At 38.9% G+C, this 14,240-nt stretch overlaps 1 protein-coding gene across 4 annotated transcripts in view; it reads right to left on the reverse strand.

The window, feature by feature from the left end:
* Positions 1-14,240, reverse strand: part of SNTG1 (syntrophin gamma 1) — a 532,572-nt gene that overhangs the window by 38,065 nt on the left and 480,267 nt on the right. For all 4 annotated transcript variants that reach the window (XM_006112171.5, XM_014577356.4, XM_075920716.2 and 1 more), the window contains one exon: positions 11,170-11,262. In XM_006112171.5, coding sequence (XP_006112233.3) covers positions 11,170-11,262 — 93 coding nt within the window. The remainder of the gene's footprint in view (positions 1-11,169; positions 11,263-14,240) is intronic.

Consider the following 14,240-nt stretch of genomic DNA (forward strand, 5'->3'; position numbering starts at 1 on the left):
CACAGACTTAGACTTTAAGGACAGAAGGGATTATCATGATCATTTAGTATGACCTCCTGCTTGTTGAAGGACAAAGACCCTCATCAACCAACTCCTGTAATAGATTCCTAATCTCTGCTTGAGTTACTAAAGTCCTCAAATAATGATTTAAATACTTCAAGTTACAGAGATTCTGCCATTTACACCAGTTAAAATCTGCAAGTGACCCTTGCTGCAGAGGAAGGTGACCCCCCCTACCTCCAGGATTTCTAACCTGTGGAAATGTTCTTTCTGACCCCAAAATATGGTGATCAGGTAGACCCTGAGCATGTGGGAAAGATCAACCAGAAAATTCTCTATAGTAACTCAGAACCCTCTCCATCTAGTGTCCCACCAGCCACTGGGGGTATTTGCTGCTAGGAGTCATACATGAGCCACATGCTCCTCATATTGGAAGGCTCTCCAAACCTTCACTACTCTCTAATGGTTAGAAATCTTCATTGAATTTGTGCTTGCGTTCACATTAGTACATAACTCCTTTCTATGCCTGGTATTTATCCCTCTAATGTATTTATAGAGAACAAGCCCATCTCCCTCTCTTCTTTTGGTTAGGCTAAAAAAGTCAAGCTCTGTGTGTGATGGTATCCGATTAAAATATGACCAAGTTATACAAAGTATGTCATTTAAGGTGTCCATGAAAAAGTTATGATTTGCTGAATACGATTATCGTATTTGTATGCATGCATCATTTTTCTCTAAAATCATGAATTTCAAATGTGGTTGATCCTGTAATAACACCCATAAGGTATCTCACGTAACAGGTCAGCACATTGTAAAGGGGCACTTCAAGTACATTTACGCACAACAGACCATAGAAAAGACTTATCCTGATGGACAGGCCCTAAAATGGAGGGAGCAATGGGAGTAACTGCCCTGGGATGTGGTGATCAAAAAGGCCCAGGGCTCCTGGCTGCTACAGCAGCTGGAGTCCCAAGACCTTTTAATTGACACTGGAGCACCACATGGCATGCTCCAGGAAGTGTTGAATGTTGGGAGGACACTGTGGTCCTGGTATGCTGAGGGCTTGCCGCTCCTTCCATCCAAGGCCTCACTCATTCCTGGAGTGCAGAACTGGCCAACCCACTACCTTGTCCAGGGGCCCGGCAAGGCTCTCAGCTCCCCTACTGGTAGATCATCCACAGGAAGATCCATTTATATGGTATAGGTAATGACTCTTCTATGACTCCATCAATATGCAAGGGCATGTGACCCTGGACTGTCTTTTTATCTGTATTTTTCTACAAAATTCTACAACCTTATTGTGCTAAGCACTTTGTTTCAAACAATGGATTCTCCTCCACATGCCTATATGTCTTTGAGATGAGATGTCATTGCTTTGTAAAATTACATGAAGAAACTGATTTCAAAATGAATGAAGTCAAATCACCTGATGTGGCTGACAAAATCCAAGAAGCAGTACTTTACTGGTTCAGCTGCATACAGAGAATAAACCTGGTCAAGACTACATAGTAGGAGAGAGTGGTAGGAAACAGACACCCAGGAAAAGCTGTGAAAGTGATGGATGGATTGCATCAAAGAGGATGGTAAGCAAATGGACCTTAGTGCTTCTTTGGACAGATGAAGGTGGCAGATGCTTGCAAGATGACCCAAACCCCAGTGATCAGGTAAGGGGAAGAAGATATATATGATTGTGTGTGTATGTGTGTGTGTGTGTGTGTGTGTGTGTGTGTGTTTGTGTAAGTTCAGAAACACACACTATGCAATGTATTTTGTGCACGTTTTATGGTTACATATCAAGGTGATAGGTGTAAAAACAAGTTAAGGCTGTTCCCTACTCTGTCACTCCAAGTGCAGAAAGTGGGGACCTTCAAGAAACTTAAAATGCTTGCCTCTCTAGGCTCCTCCTTAAAAACTCTCCAGGGTCACAAATAACCTGGCTTTGGGAGGTAGCTGTCACCATCAAGTGAAACAAAAGAAAACCCCTTTCTTCTTGAGCCCACGAAGAAAACACTTGACCTTCCTTCCCCAGGGGTATCCCAAGCTCCTCTGCCACAAGAGATCTGGGAATATAGGGTATGTCTAGACTACAGGCTTTTGTCGACAGAAGTTTTGTTCACAGATACTGTCGACAAAGCTTCTGTCGACAAAGAGCGTCTAGACTACATCCAGTTCTGTCGACAAAGCAAGCCGCTTTGTCAACATGAGAGTGTAGATGCAAAGGACAGTGTAGATGCAATAACACCTTCTGTCGACAGAACTCTGTCAACAAAAGGCGTTATTCCTCATAGAATGAGGTTTACATACGTCGACAAAACTGCTGAGTTATGTCGACGTTATGTTGACAGAACTCAGCGGCAGTGTAGACGCAGGTATAGTTTTGTCGACAGAAGTCCACTTTTGTCCACAAAACTCTGTAGTCTAGACACACTCATAAGGAGAAAACAAACTGCAATCTCTGATAGTTGACCTCTTAGTCTTAGGCATGCATACACAGACCTCCTGTTATCTTCCAAGACACAGGAATCAAATTATCACCTAAAAAAGGTGATTTTATTAATAAAACAAAAGATATACTTGATAAGCATACTTGGTTGCTAGGTGTTACAGAGCAACTAAAAATAGAACAGATTAAACCACTGAGAAATGCTATCTCTGGACCATAGCTTAAAATATAGTATATCGAGGAGGCACATGGTCTTAGCATAGAGAAATTTAACCAAACCACAAAACAAAGAAAAAAAAATCAGATCACAACTAAACAGACATTTCCCTATCTACGTACAATCTGTGCTTCAAGGCCTAGTCCATTTCCATTCTAAGTATTCCTTGTAGGCATGGTAGTTCTGCCTGGGTTAATTCATCTTGTTTCCTCAGCTCCTAGCTTAAAACTCTCACAAAGAAAATAGCTGGCAGGTGTATCTTCCAATTCAAATGTCAACATCTTTTTTCCATTGGCTCTCCTGGCTCGCTGCAAACAACCTCTTGTTACCTGAGTTTAACCCTTTAGTCATCAAATGCTGGCGAGCACTCCTCCTGTCCATCACAAGACATACATTGTTAGGTCTTGTGCCTATTATCTTGGAATCTGAGTACCTAATAAATTTACTAATGAGAACACAGGGGTCAGTTTCTCCATTGTGCTCTGGCTGTTTTTGCCCATGTTGCCAACCTGCTCTTAAATAAGTATTAACCAACTTCAGAATAGGGGAAGTCTTAGGCGTGTAGAGTCACAGCTATAACTCCTATGCTATGACTTCTTAACCTCCAGTACAGGGGTTTTGACCAAGCCATTCTTAAAATCTTATGCCAATCCCTTGGGGGTGGGAACAATCAGCTGTAAAATAGAGTAGCAATGACCCTGGTATAATCTAAGCCAGGGCCTGCACTGACTCTCAGATAGCCAAAGAGTCTGAGCAAAAAAGGTGGTTAACAACCATCTTTGTGTCTCCATCCCCAAACTTGAACATAGATTAGATTGTAATCCAAGGAGTCTAAGAAAGAAGCTTTATGTTGTAAGCATATCCTGCTCAACTTTTCATTTTTAAACTTAGAGAAAAAGTCAAAGACACTTTGCAGCTATAAGTACTTTAAATGTAATAGAAGCTGATGTACTGTAAAATTATCTGTCAGTAATAGTGCATTGTTGAAAAGGTCTTCTGCTCTGTCCTGGAGATGGTGTTTTTCAGATCATGTGAAACATGCGAGATAAACATGCACTGTGTGTAATTCATAGAGAATAGAGTTGGCACGTTATTTACTTTAGACTGAAAAAAGATCAATTTTGCTTTCCCTTTTGTAACTAGAGTACGAACTGATAAAGGGATGGACTGAACTCAGAGTCCACTCATCTCTGATGGGCCAGACTTGTCATTAGGAAAATAAATTTGAAAAATGTTCCATAAAAATTAAAGTGAAAGCCATCTGAATATTTAAGAAACTTTTAAATGAATCACTTAATATAGGGTTGCCAGGTGTCCAGACTTTCCTGGAATGCCAGGTTAAAAGGGACCCTGGTAGCTCCAGCCAGAAGACTATCTAGTGGGCCTAAGGCAGACTCCTTGCCTGCCCTATCTCTGTGTAGCTACCAGAATGTCTGGCTCCTAGGCAGAGAGGCCAGCAGGCTGCCTGTGCTGCCCCTGCCTCAAGCAGCCACTCTGCAGCTAAGGGGGTGATATCTGCAGGTGTGGGCCATGTGCGGAGACTCTTGACCCCTCCACCTAGGAGCCAAACATGCTACTCACTTCCGGAAGCCACGTGAGATAAGTGCCACTCAGCAGGAGCCCACACTGCACTCTCTGCCCCAAGTCAGTCTTCTCTCCCACACCGTAACTCCATCCCAGAGCGCTCACTCCAGATCCCTTCCTCACCCATGCTCCTTCCCTGGGTCCACTCACAGCTCCACTTCTCAAACCCCAACCTCCCCGCTCCGGCCTGGTGAAAGCGAGTGAGGGTGGGGGAGAGTGCACAATGGAAGGTGAAGGGATGGAGTGACTTGGAGTGGGGCTTTCGGTAGGGGTAAAGTTCGGGCAGGGCAAAGATGTTCAATTTTGTGCAATTATAAAGTTGGCACCCCTGTTTAGAAAGAGCCAGGGGGTAAGTTACACTGACGGCTGTAGACGCTTATCCAGATTATTTACAGACTATCAAGAATCCAAAATGTTATTAGTAGAATGTTTAAAGGAGATTACATTCAGTGAACAGAAAACAAAAGCAAATTTAAACTGTGAACTCTAAGCTTATAATGGAGTCCTGATCTTGACTATTTTCATTAGCTGAAATACAATTTAATGAGAATAACCAGCTGACATTGAAGAGATGCAAATGTAGAACCTGATGCAACCTTTTGCAGTTTCGCAGAATCAAGGGAATCATCTCCCATGAATGCACACATTGACAGCAGCAGCAGCAGCAGCAAGGAAACCAATGCTTTGACTTATGTCTATCCACACCGCAATTAGTCTCAGAGGGGAAGCTGTGTCAGTCTTCACATTTAAAAAAATGAGCTGTCCTGTGGCACCTTAGAGACTAACAAATATATTAAGTCACAAGGTTTCATGGGTAAAACCCACTTCTTTAGATGAATTGGAGACAAAATGACACAATCCAGGGCTAAGGCTAAGGGGCTGTTTAATTGCGGTGTACAAATTTGGGACTGGGCTGCAGCCTGAGTTCTGGGACTCTCCCACTGTGCCAGGTCCTACAAGCCAGGCCCCAGCCCCAGCCTGAACATCTAAGCAAGAGTGAAATTGCTCCTTTACCCAAGCCCAGTGAGTTCCAGTCAACCAGCACAGGCCAGGTTCTGATTTATAATTGTGCAATAAACATAGCTTTAGAACCAACAGAAAGGAAAAGAGCTTTTGAGGCGCTGATGGTCCATCTAAATTAGATGCCTCTGACTAAGAAACCCTGTTGCAAAAGTGGAGATGTTAAACGGCTGACAGTTTGACAGACGTGCTTGGACAGCCAAGAGAAACAAGTCCTGCACTGGTCTTTTGAGTTCTGTTTAACGTCATTTTAATAGGAAAAAAAGGAGGGCAGGAGAGGAAGTTCAGTAATGGTATTCTCTGAGAAATCATACATCTTAAATAACATTAAAGGAGTAGCTTCCAAAAGCTTTCAAACTTTCCTTAAGGAATCTGCCAATGGCAGATAGGCTTTCAGTATAGTTAGGAATGATCTGACATAGTTCCACATGTATGCCCCTAGCATTGTAAACATTTTTACACATACAAACAATTTCATTTGGCACTTCCTGTGAATTTGTCCTTATTGTTTTCACATAAGCAACTAAGCAGGTGGCCTTTTAACCAGAGCTATGTTGTTACTGTGAACAAGTGAGCATGTGGTAGAATTTAATATTAAGCAAACATTTGCAAAGATCATTAAGAATCTATATAATGTGGGGCCTCATTACACAGTAAATCTTGAATGATAAAAAAAGAAATATCTTGTTTTTGAACTTTAGATCTAGAGACAGCTATAGAAGAACAAATACTTCTTTGAGTTATAGCTTTCCTATAGCAAAGCGGACAAAGAATTGTATCTTCCTTATTTATTTTTTAGGGTCACCATTATGCTACTTGGTGGCTTACAAACCTATATTGTGAGGTAATTGATATTTTCTTGTTAGGTGGGAAGAATCTGATTTAATTAGCAAGTCATAATGTCTGTTCTTTACAAACAAGCTATTTTGATTTGAATGGAACATAAACTGTCTACCATATAAACTGCTGTTGGCGCCATTTGAATGAGAGAAAGCAGGGCATATATAAGAGAAAGGAATGGTATGATTTATTTCAACATAATTGTAATCACTTCACACTATGGATGTATTTTAAATAACACAGTTTAAATAGGTTTCATGACAATATTTATGTACTTTTTTACAGATTCGGCAAAATGTTTTCTAGATATTTTTACTGAAATATGATGTGATCAGCTTTAAATAGGGTCAATACAATTGAATGTCTGTATCACTGAAGCTTGAGGGGGTATCCGAGTTAGTCTGTACAGAAAAAACAACAAATTGTCTGATAGCACTTTATAGACTAACAAAACATGTAGATAGTATCATGAGCTTTCATGGGCACAGCCCACTTCTTCAAATGACCAGAGTTCTGAGTTTAGGATGTGCAGACCCAAAATAAACGGGGGGGGGGGGGGGAGGAGGGGAATGGGAGACAGGGAGCAGAGAGCATAGAAAATAGGGAGGTTAAGAGAATCAGTGAGTATCTGAAGACTGGGTAGTTAAAATGAAGCAGACAAGAACCAAAGTTGATAGACAGTATGTTAAGGCTACAAAGAGAAACATTACTGCTCGTTGAATTACTCCAGGCAGGGAAGCAAGCCACAGAGTCCTAGATATATACATTTACACGGAGACTTGCTTACATGCAAACACATGTATAAGTATTGACTTTCTTTTTTGTCACATTCGTGAAATTTGGCCCATTATTTGGCCACCAAATTGAATACAAGATTATTACTCAATAAAAATCAAGTAATTAAAGAAAAGTGAGTGTGGTAATTTGAGATTAAGATAGAAGGACAATAAAACAATTAAAACGCTGCTATCTTGTTTAAATAAATGCCAGTACAACTAGTTATGTCCAATAATGAACTAGAGAACTATTAATCATACTGGCCCAGATTGTCAGATGGCTACTCACACTGATATACAGTTATTCCATGAGTAATCTCACTGATTTCAACAGGACTATTTGCTTGAGTGACTACTCAACCCCGGTGCAGGGTTGCGGGGGGATAACCTGGCTTATTGTTATGATGACTGTGTGATCTAGAGTAGTTTTCACATTTTAAAGAGGCAAATCAGTAGGGCATAAATGAGGAGTTACCTCTGTAACCCATGCACCAGAATGTAGAAGAGGGTTTTCTAAATGTGCTCAAAAGATGACACCTGAGTAGAATGAAGGGAAAAGGATGAAATGTCTCTTAGAAAGATCAGAGTGTTACAAACTAAAAGCCAAACTTACCATGAGAACTATTGTGGTAACTATGGTATAACTATTGTGTATTTATACAAATAGATAATTAAATGTGAAGTCTTTAAGGGTCTATAAACTGGTTTAGAATTTTCTAATCTGTCTCTTACAGAGAGAATTTACTTAATGAATATGCCCAGTATTTTTCTGAAGACCCTAATCACATACTAACCTTGATCTTTCAAGTATAATACATAAAAGGATAATATGAGAGAAATAGTGAGCTAGTAAGGAGAAGTTGATGCTTTGGTAAAAACAAACAAGCAACCAACCGACCAACCAAGCACACTTTAAACTCAAGTTTGTGGCAGCAACCAAACTCAGGAAGTAAAGGTCAACTGAAATTCAGCAAGAATTATACCTAGAGATTTGGCATAATCAGCAGTCATTTTTTATCCTGCACAATGACTTTTAGGGGCCTATATTCACTATGGCTACGTCTACACTGGCCAGTCTTGTAGATGGTGATATTTATCACCGTGCCTCATTTGCATACTTAATGAGCTGCCATTTTTGCTCACGGGGCTTTTGCACAAGAAGGAGCAGCCTACACTGCTCCTTCTTGCACAAACACCCCCCCCCCCCATTGCGCAAGAGCCGTTCTGGCTGAAAATAAGCAGCAGAACAACTCTTGCACAAGAGGGGGGTTTTGAACAAGAAGTAGCAGTGTAGATGGCACCTACTTGCGCAAAAGCCCCTGCACAAAAATGGCAGCCCATTAAGTATGCAAATGAGGAGTGGCGCAATGCCAAGCCTCATTTGAATAGCTTCTTGTGCAAGACCAGCCAGTGTAGATGTAGCCTATGTGTGATTCCAATTATATGAATGGTGTTGTCATATTATATGAAAGATGGAGTTGAATTTGGTCCTTTTTTCTGTAGCTAAGATTTGACTTCACATAATTCTTGATCCTTGCCAGATATTAATTATTAAGTTTTCTAGGTATATCCCATACTAATGTTCCTTCAATGATCAGTGATTTTGTTTTCTGTGATTCCCGACAGATACGTATAGTATGCTTTTTTTCTGATGATTGGCTGGCTCATCAGATATTTTTACATATTATTTATAAATATTACCACAACAGCATGGGATTGGTTATGAAATCTTACCATTGGTAAAGTTGCAAATGGGTAGGAAATACATAAGCACAGATGTACACTGAAATATACCAATTATATATATCTGTCGTCTTGATGCAAGATGGAAATCTATGCTTTCAAACAGACTGTTAAACTAGATGGATGCCCTGTTCAGGCATACATAACAGCCATTATGCATTTAAAAGCCAGGCTATGATCAAGGGTTCAGTTTAAGCATTGTTGTTGTTGGGTTTCTTGAATCATTTCCCACTCAGACAAACTGCCACTGACTTCTATGGATATTTTTCTGACTAAGGTCTGAATAAAATTAGAATAAGGGTCTTTGAATTTGTTTCCTGTTATTAATCTTTTGGAGAAAACTTCATAGTGCCTTCAACTTTAGCTTGAGAATTGTGGGATATTGGCAAAAGGTATCCCAGCTTAATGAAGACCTGCCTTGATAATTATTTTGGGAAAGATTTTCTTTGGGGTTTAAGTTAACTGGAGTGTGAAGTGTTTTAAATTCAGGGAAACTATTTCTCAATAGAGCAGAGCATTCTGGGCACTTAGTTCAAACTTCCAACTGCTTTTTATTGGTTCCAAGAAGTAAGTTTCAAAACACAGCAATAGTCTTATTGACTCTTCATCAGAAACCACAAGGGGTTGGTGGAAACCAAAATAGATCAGACAAAATATTCTAGTGGAAAGTGCTTGAATTTTAACTAGGGGAGCTAAAGCAAGCTGTTCCTTGGAGCATCTAGTTTTTGATGCTTCGAACTTGGGATGGATGGAGGCACCCATCTCCTTGGATGTGGCAGGTAGAAGAGTGGGCCATCCAGTCAACTACCCATAAAATCCTCTGAAAAGGGGAGGGAGCTACCCATCAAGATGGCAGAAGTGGGCTCAGTACGGTGCTAAAATGATGACTCTTAATGGCCTCTTATATATAGTTCTGATTAGATTTAATGTTTCCTTCTGGCTGTAAAGTCTATGAATATATGAAAAGGGCTTGTATGTCACTCATATCCAAGAAGATGAAACACTCTGGGAGAAAGAGGCCGAGTGGAAATAAAACTGACAAAGGGATGTGAGCCTGGGGCTGCTTGGTGGAAATGGAATCAAATAACTTGGATTTGCTTGTGGAAGAAAAACTGGGCCAAACATATGCCAATAGGTTCAGTTATATAGGTTCATATCTGCATTTTTGGCTGGAAGTGAAACTCCAAGTTAACTGAAATGTCTGTGATAGGTTCTCTTGTGACAGGTTCTCATAGCTTTTGACTGAAGTTGAATTTAATTTCTTTTTGAAAAAATCTTTTAATTAAAAATGAACAAAAGTCAAGTAGTCTTTAAATTATTAATGCCCTAGTGCCAAAAAAAATGTAAAAAATGGAACCAGTATTTTTTTCCTTGCATCAGTGTTCATTAATGCACATATCTAATGATAGTTGGAGCAGTAAAAGGAAGTTTGTAAAAATCCTAATTAAAAAAAACCAATTACATGTTTTACAGGAGAGGTGGTTTTTTTTAAGTTTAGCTTCCATTCACATTCCTGCCTTGCATACTGATCTCTGCTTTGCATTGTTTCCATCTGCATCCTTCCTGCCTAGCCAAGGCTCCTTTGAACTTTCCAGAAAAATGAACTTGATCAGTAGGTAGAAATATAATTGTTTAACTTAAATCATATTTACAAAATTGTCCTTGAAAATGATCAACACGAGCTCAAAACTGAGTCATCTCCTCTCACCATAATTAAAAGCTGAGCAAGCACTCAACTCAGAATTTAGTCTCTTTTCTGCCTAGGGGATGACCTTTATATACTGTGATTTCCTTAAGTTTATATTCATTATTCAAATTCACTTTTCACATGTTAACAAGTTTCAATACCATTTTTTAATCCCACAGATATATTTTGAACAGTTCACTTTGAAATTTGAAATTGCAGTAATCATAGTATTCTTCATTAGTGTAATAGGAGATGAGGAATGAGATTTTTATTGAATAGTGATAGAAATGTAGCCATGTTAGTCTGGTGTAGCTGAAACAAAAAACAGGATTATGTAGCACTTTAAAGACTAACAAGATAGTTTATTAGGTGAGGAGCTTTCGTGGGCCAGGGTCTAGCCCATGAAAGCTCATCACCTAATAAACCATCTTGTTAGTCTTTAAAGTGCTACATAATCCTGTTTTTTGTTTCAGATTTTTATAGAGGAATTCATGTGCCACTATGGATTCCTACAGGATGATATTTATTTAAAAGTTAATGGAAACCAGACAATACCAGAAGAACAACATCAACCTAAATCCATTTGGGCTTGTCTGTTAAATTATAGTATGAGGATTTGACATTTGACCAGGGTTGATACTTGTTTCTTTTTAACAACTGCATTACAGATTGCAACAGCCCATATCATTCGGAAATGACCTCCTCAGGATTACAATAAAGCACCAGGATCATGACATATGGTGCCCTAAAAACATACTGAAAGAACACATTTCAAGGATGGCTTAACACTCCATCTCAAAATATAATACTTGGAAAAAGAATATTAATACCATACTAGATGCAGGTTTCAGACCTTTACCTTTGTGGCAGCATCAAAACAGACAAAGCCCATGCCAAAGTCGATGGTAAGCCCCATAAGATGACTTTCCAAAACACAGGCATATGTCTTGCACTGCAAAAAGTCAAAAAAACAGTTACTACACTAAGTAGCACAGCACTTGTTTGTTAGCTCCAGCAAGCTCTCTTTGTTTGCTCCAGTGCACACATCTCAAAATCACTGTCAGAGAAAGGGTCACTTATATGTACAAGGTCAATTTCATTCCTGGTCAAGCTCAGATTACTCCAGAGAGGAAATTGTGCCAATACAATAAAAAGTGTCTTTCATTTCACTTTGAAAAAATGAATTAATTATAATTCAACACTAATTTTAATGGCTCACTGTAGCAACTTCGAAAGTCCTATTTTATAGCCCAATTATACATTGTTTTTAGAAGATAAAACAAAATAGTGTCTACTAAACTCTCATAGAATAAATAACTGTGTTTACAAAGAATATCTGTTTTGAGATGCTGTTTGCTTTTTTGCTATCTGCTTAGCCTCAGTGGTACAATACAGTGAAAAATAATATATGCAATCAAGAGAGAACTTTTAGAGTCAACTAACAGCCAATATGCAGCTCTAACCATAAGCTTCTATGAGAAAACCTTGACATTTTAAATGGCATTCATTCTTTGCTTTCTTTCGTTAAGAACATGACATTTTGATGTACGACATGAGAAATCAATTAGTGACATTTTCTTGATCAAACTGAGCTCTCTACTTGAAAGCAGGCTTTAAGTTCATAATGGCAAGCTTGAATTGTTCAACACAAATTCTGGTTTCCCTTGTCAAAAATATTTAATTATGTCTAAATCTGATACACAAAGTGCTCTAAAAGACCATGTTTTGCACAGCTGTATCACAAGGGAAATCTTTATGGGAATTTTTATTTTTCAGATTCAAGTGAGAGAGAATTAAAATCCTCAAAAACTTTGAGCTGAAGACCACAAGCAAGAGCACAGACTTCAGGATCTTTCATTTTCATCGAGTTCATGGATGTTAATACAACACTCACATTGTGTCACATGACTGAATATTAATAATTAATATTGATGTAAGTCAATTACTGATGTATTGTGTTTATGAAGACACTTATTTCATATGGGACTGTAGCTATCAATGAATAATTAATAAATTGCATCAAGAAAACTAAGAAAAATCCCAACAAAACACCATCTGATTTTTCTCATTGTGTTAGCATCAAAGGTGACCCATCGGTAAATTCCTGGTCCCACTGAAGTTAATTGGAACATCTTTGTTATTGCATCATGAGTTCTTCACAGTTATAGGGCTTTTGACTCAAAATGTAAACGTGTGGAAGTTGTAGGTGATCAGTGCCTCTGACAGCAAGGTAAAATTTATAATGACCTTTGAGCAATTGAGACTTTAAGGTCTTTTGGGACAGGGGCCATATTTTTTTCTGTTTCTAGTACTGACACAGTAAAACTGGGGCTCTCAGACACTGTAGTAACACAAAGTAATAATTCATTATTATTAATTGTTGCGGTGAATTTGGAATATGCACTATACATAAGTAAACTAGTTAACTCTCTTTATTCTGATGTCTTCCCATATTGAATTCCTCTGCTATTTTTAATTCAGTTCCTCATTCATGAACTTGGAGGGACTAAAATGAAGAAACTACTCAGGTGCATGGAGAATTTTTGATTATTACAGAAGTTATTACAGCTTTAAGACAAACCTATAAAGATGTATACTATACTATAACAAACCATGAGAAGATTTGACATTGACTATTGGTTTCCTACACAAAAACATGCAATCTTATTGAAAATGGATCCCAAATTTTAAAAAAAACAAACCACAAAATGTTTCCTCACTTAGTCCCATTGCACTCCTACAGTATGAAAACTTAAACTAGATTAATTAATAATTCAGTAGCTCAGCTCCAGAAGAAGACAGCCCAAGCATTATGTTCCTCAGACCTTATGCCCTCCGTTCACACTGCAGTTCCAAGGAGACGTTTAAATTATGGAAGGTGTGATGTGCAAGTGAGCTTACTGTAAGCTACTTCTGAAGCTTGGAGAACCTGAAAACATTTGGGTTATAGGTTCAGGAATCAATTCAGACTTCAAAACTAAACTTTTCAAACACAAAATTTCCATGGGGGCAAACTTTAAAATGTAATCACAAGGCAGGCTGCACAATAATACCCATCTTCTGATGCAAACAGCCATCAGAAAAACAAAAACAACACTAAGAAAGCACATAAAGGGTGTGTCTAGACTACAAAGACTTTTCAAAAAAAGTGGTCTTATGAAAATAAGATTTTATGAGTACAGTTGGAAGAGTAATCTTGGCAACATCCTTGCAAATGTGTCCCCCCCAAAATATGTTTTTTCCCGCCTGATTGCTATATCAACATTACAGCTGGGAATAGGTGAATCAGAAAGCACCTAAAGCATCTTTTTATAGTTCAAAACAAACAATCATGCACTATTAATCATTGTAATTTCATGGTAAAATGCTTTTTGAGTATCAAGTTTACCTAGTTTACTCTATAGTTTTAGCTATAGAATATTATACTACTACTAATTTCTACTCTGATGTAACTAATGCCCACTCTGACATCTGATAAGTTAAAAGAAATTGCAACAAACAAGGAATTCAGAAGTGAAAATGGGCTGGTATTCACCCATACAGTGTACTGGTAAGAAAGTGGCTACCAAAGCATAAGGGCACAATTTCTCTTCTGTTTTTACCTGGTTCCATGCATCAAATAATTTAGCTCTTTGAGTGGGAATGAGGCAAGGTGATGGGGAAGGAGTGGGGGAAGGAAAAGGCAGTTGCACTGATTTAAAAAGGAGCCCTGGCCATAGGTTTGGGTTTGTTGGGGCTGGAAGACCCACAGGTTAAAATTAGTGGGTGCAGAGCTCTCTCCCCCCATGCCTCCCGTCTACCATCTCTAATCTCCTCCCCCCATGTCTCTCGTGCACTAGTGGTTGCACACTTATCAACTCCTTTCTCTCCCTCCCAATGCATCCATAGTACTGCAAACAGCTACTCATGGCATTCCAGCTGTAGGAGGGA

Source organism: Pelodiscus sinensis, chromosome 2 (assembly GCF_052426305.1).
Source record: "Pelodiscus sinensis isolate ZL-2025 chromosome 2, ASM5242630v1, whole genome shotgun sequence".
In the NCBI taxonomy this organism is placed as follows: domain Eukaryota; kingdom Metazoa; phylum Chordata; order Testudines; family Trionychidae; genus Pelodiscus; species Pelodiscus sinensis.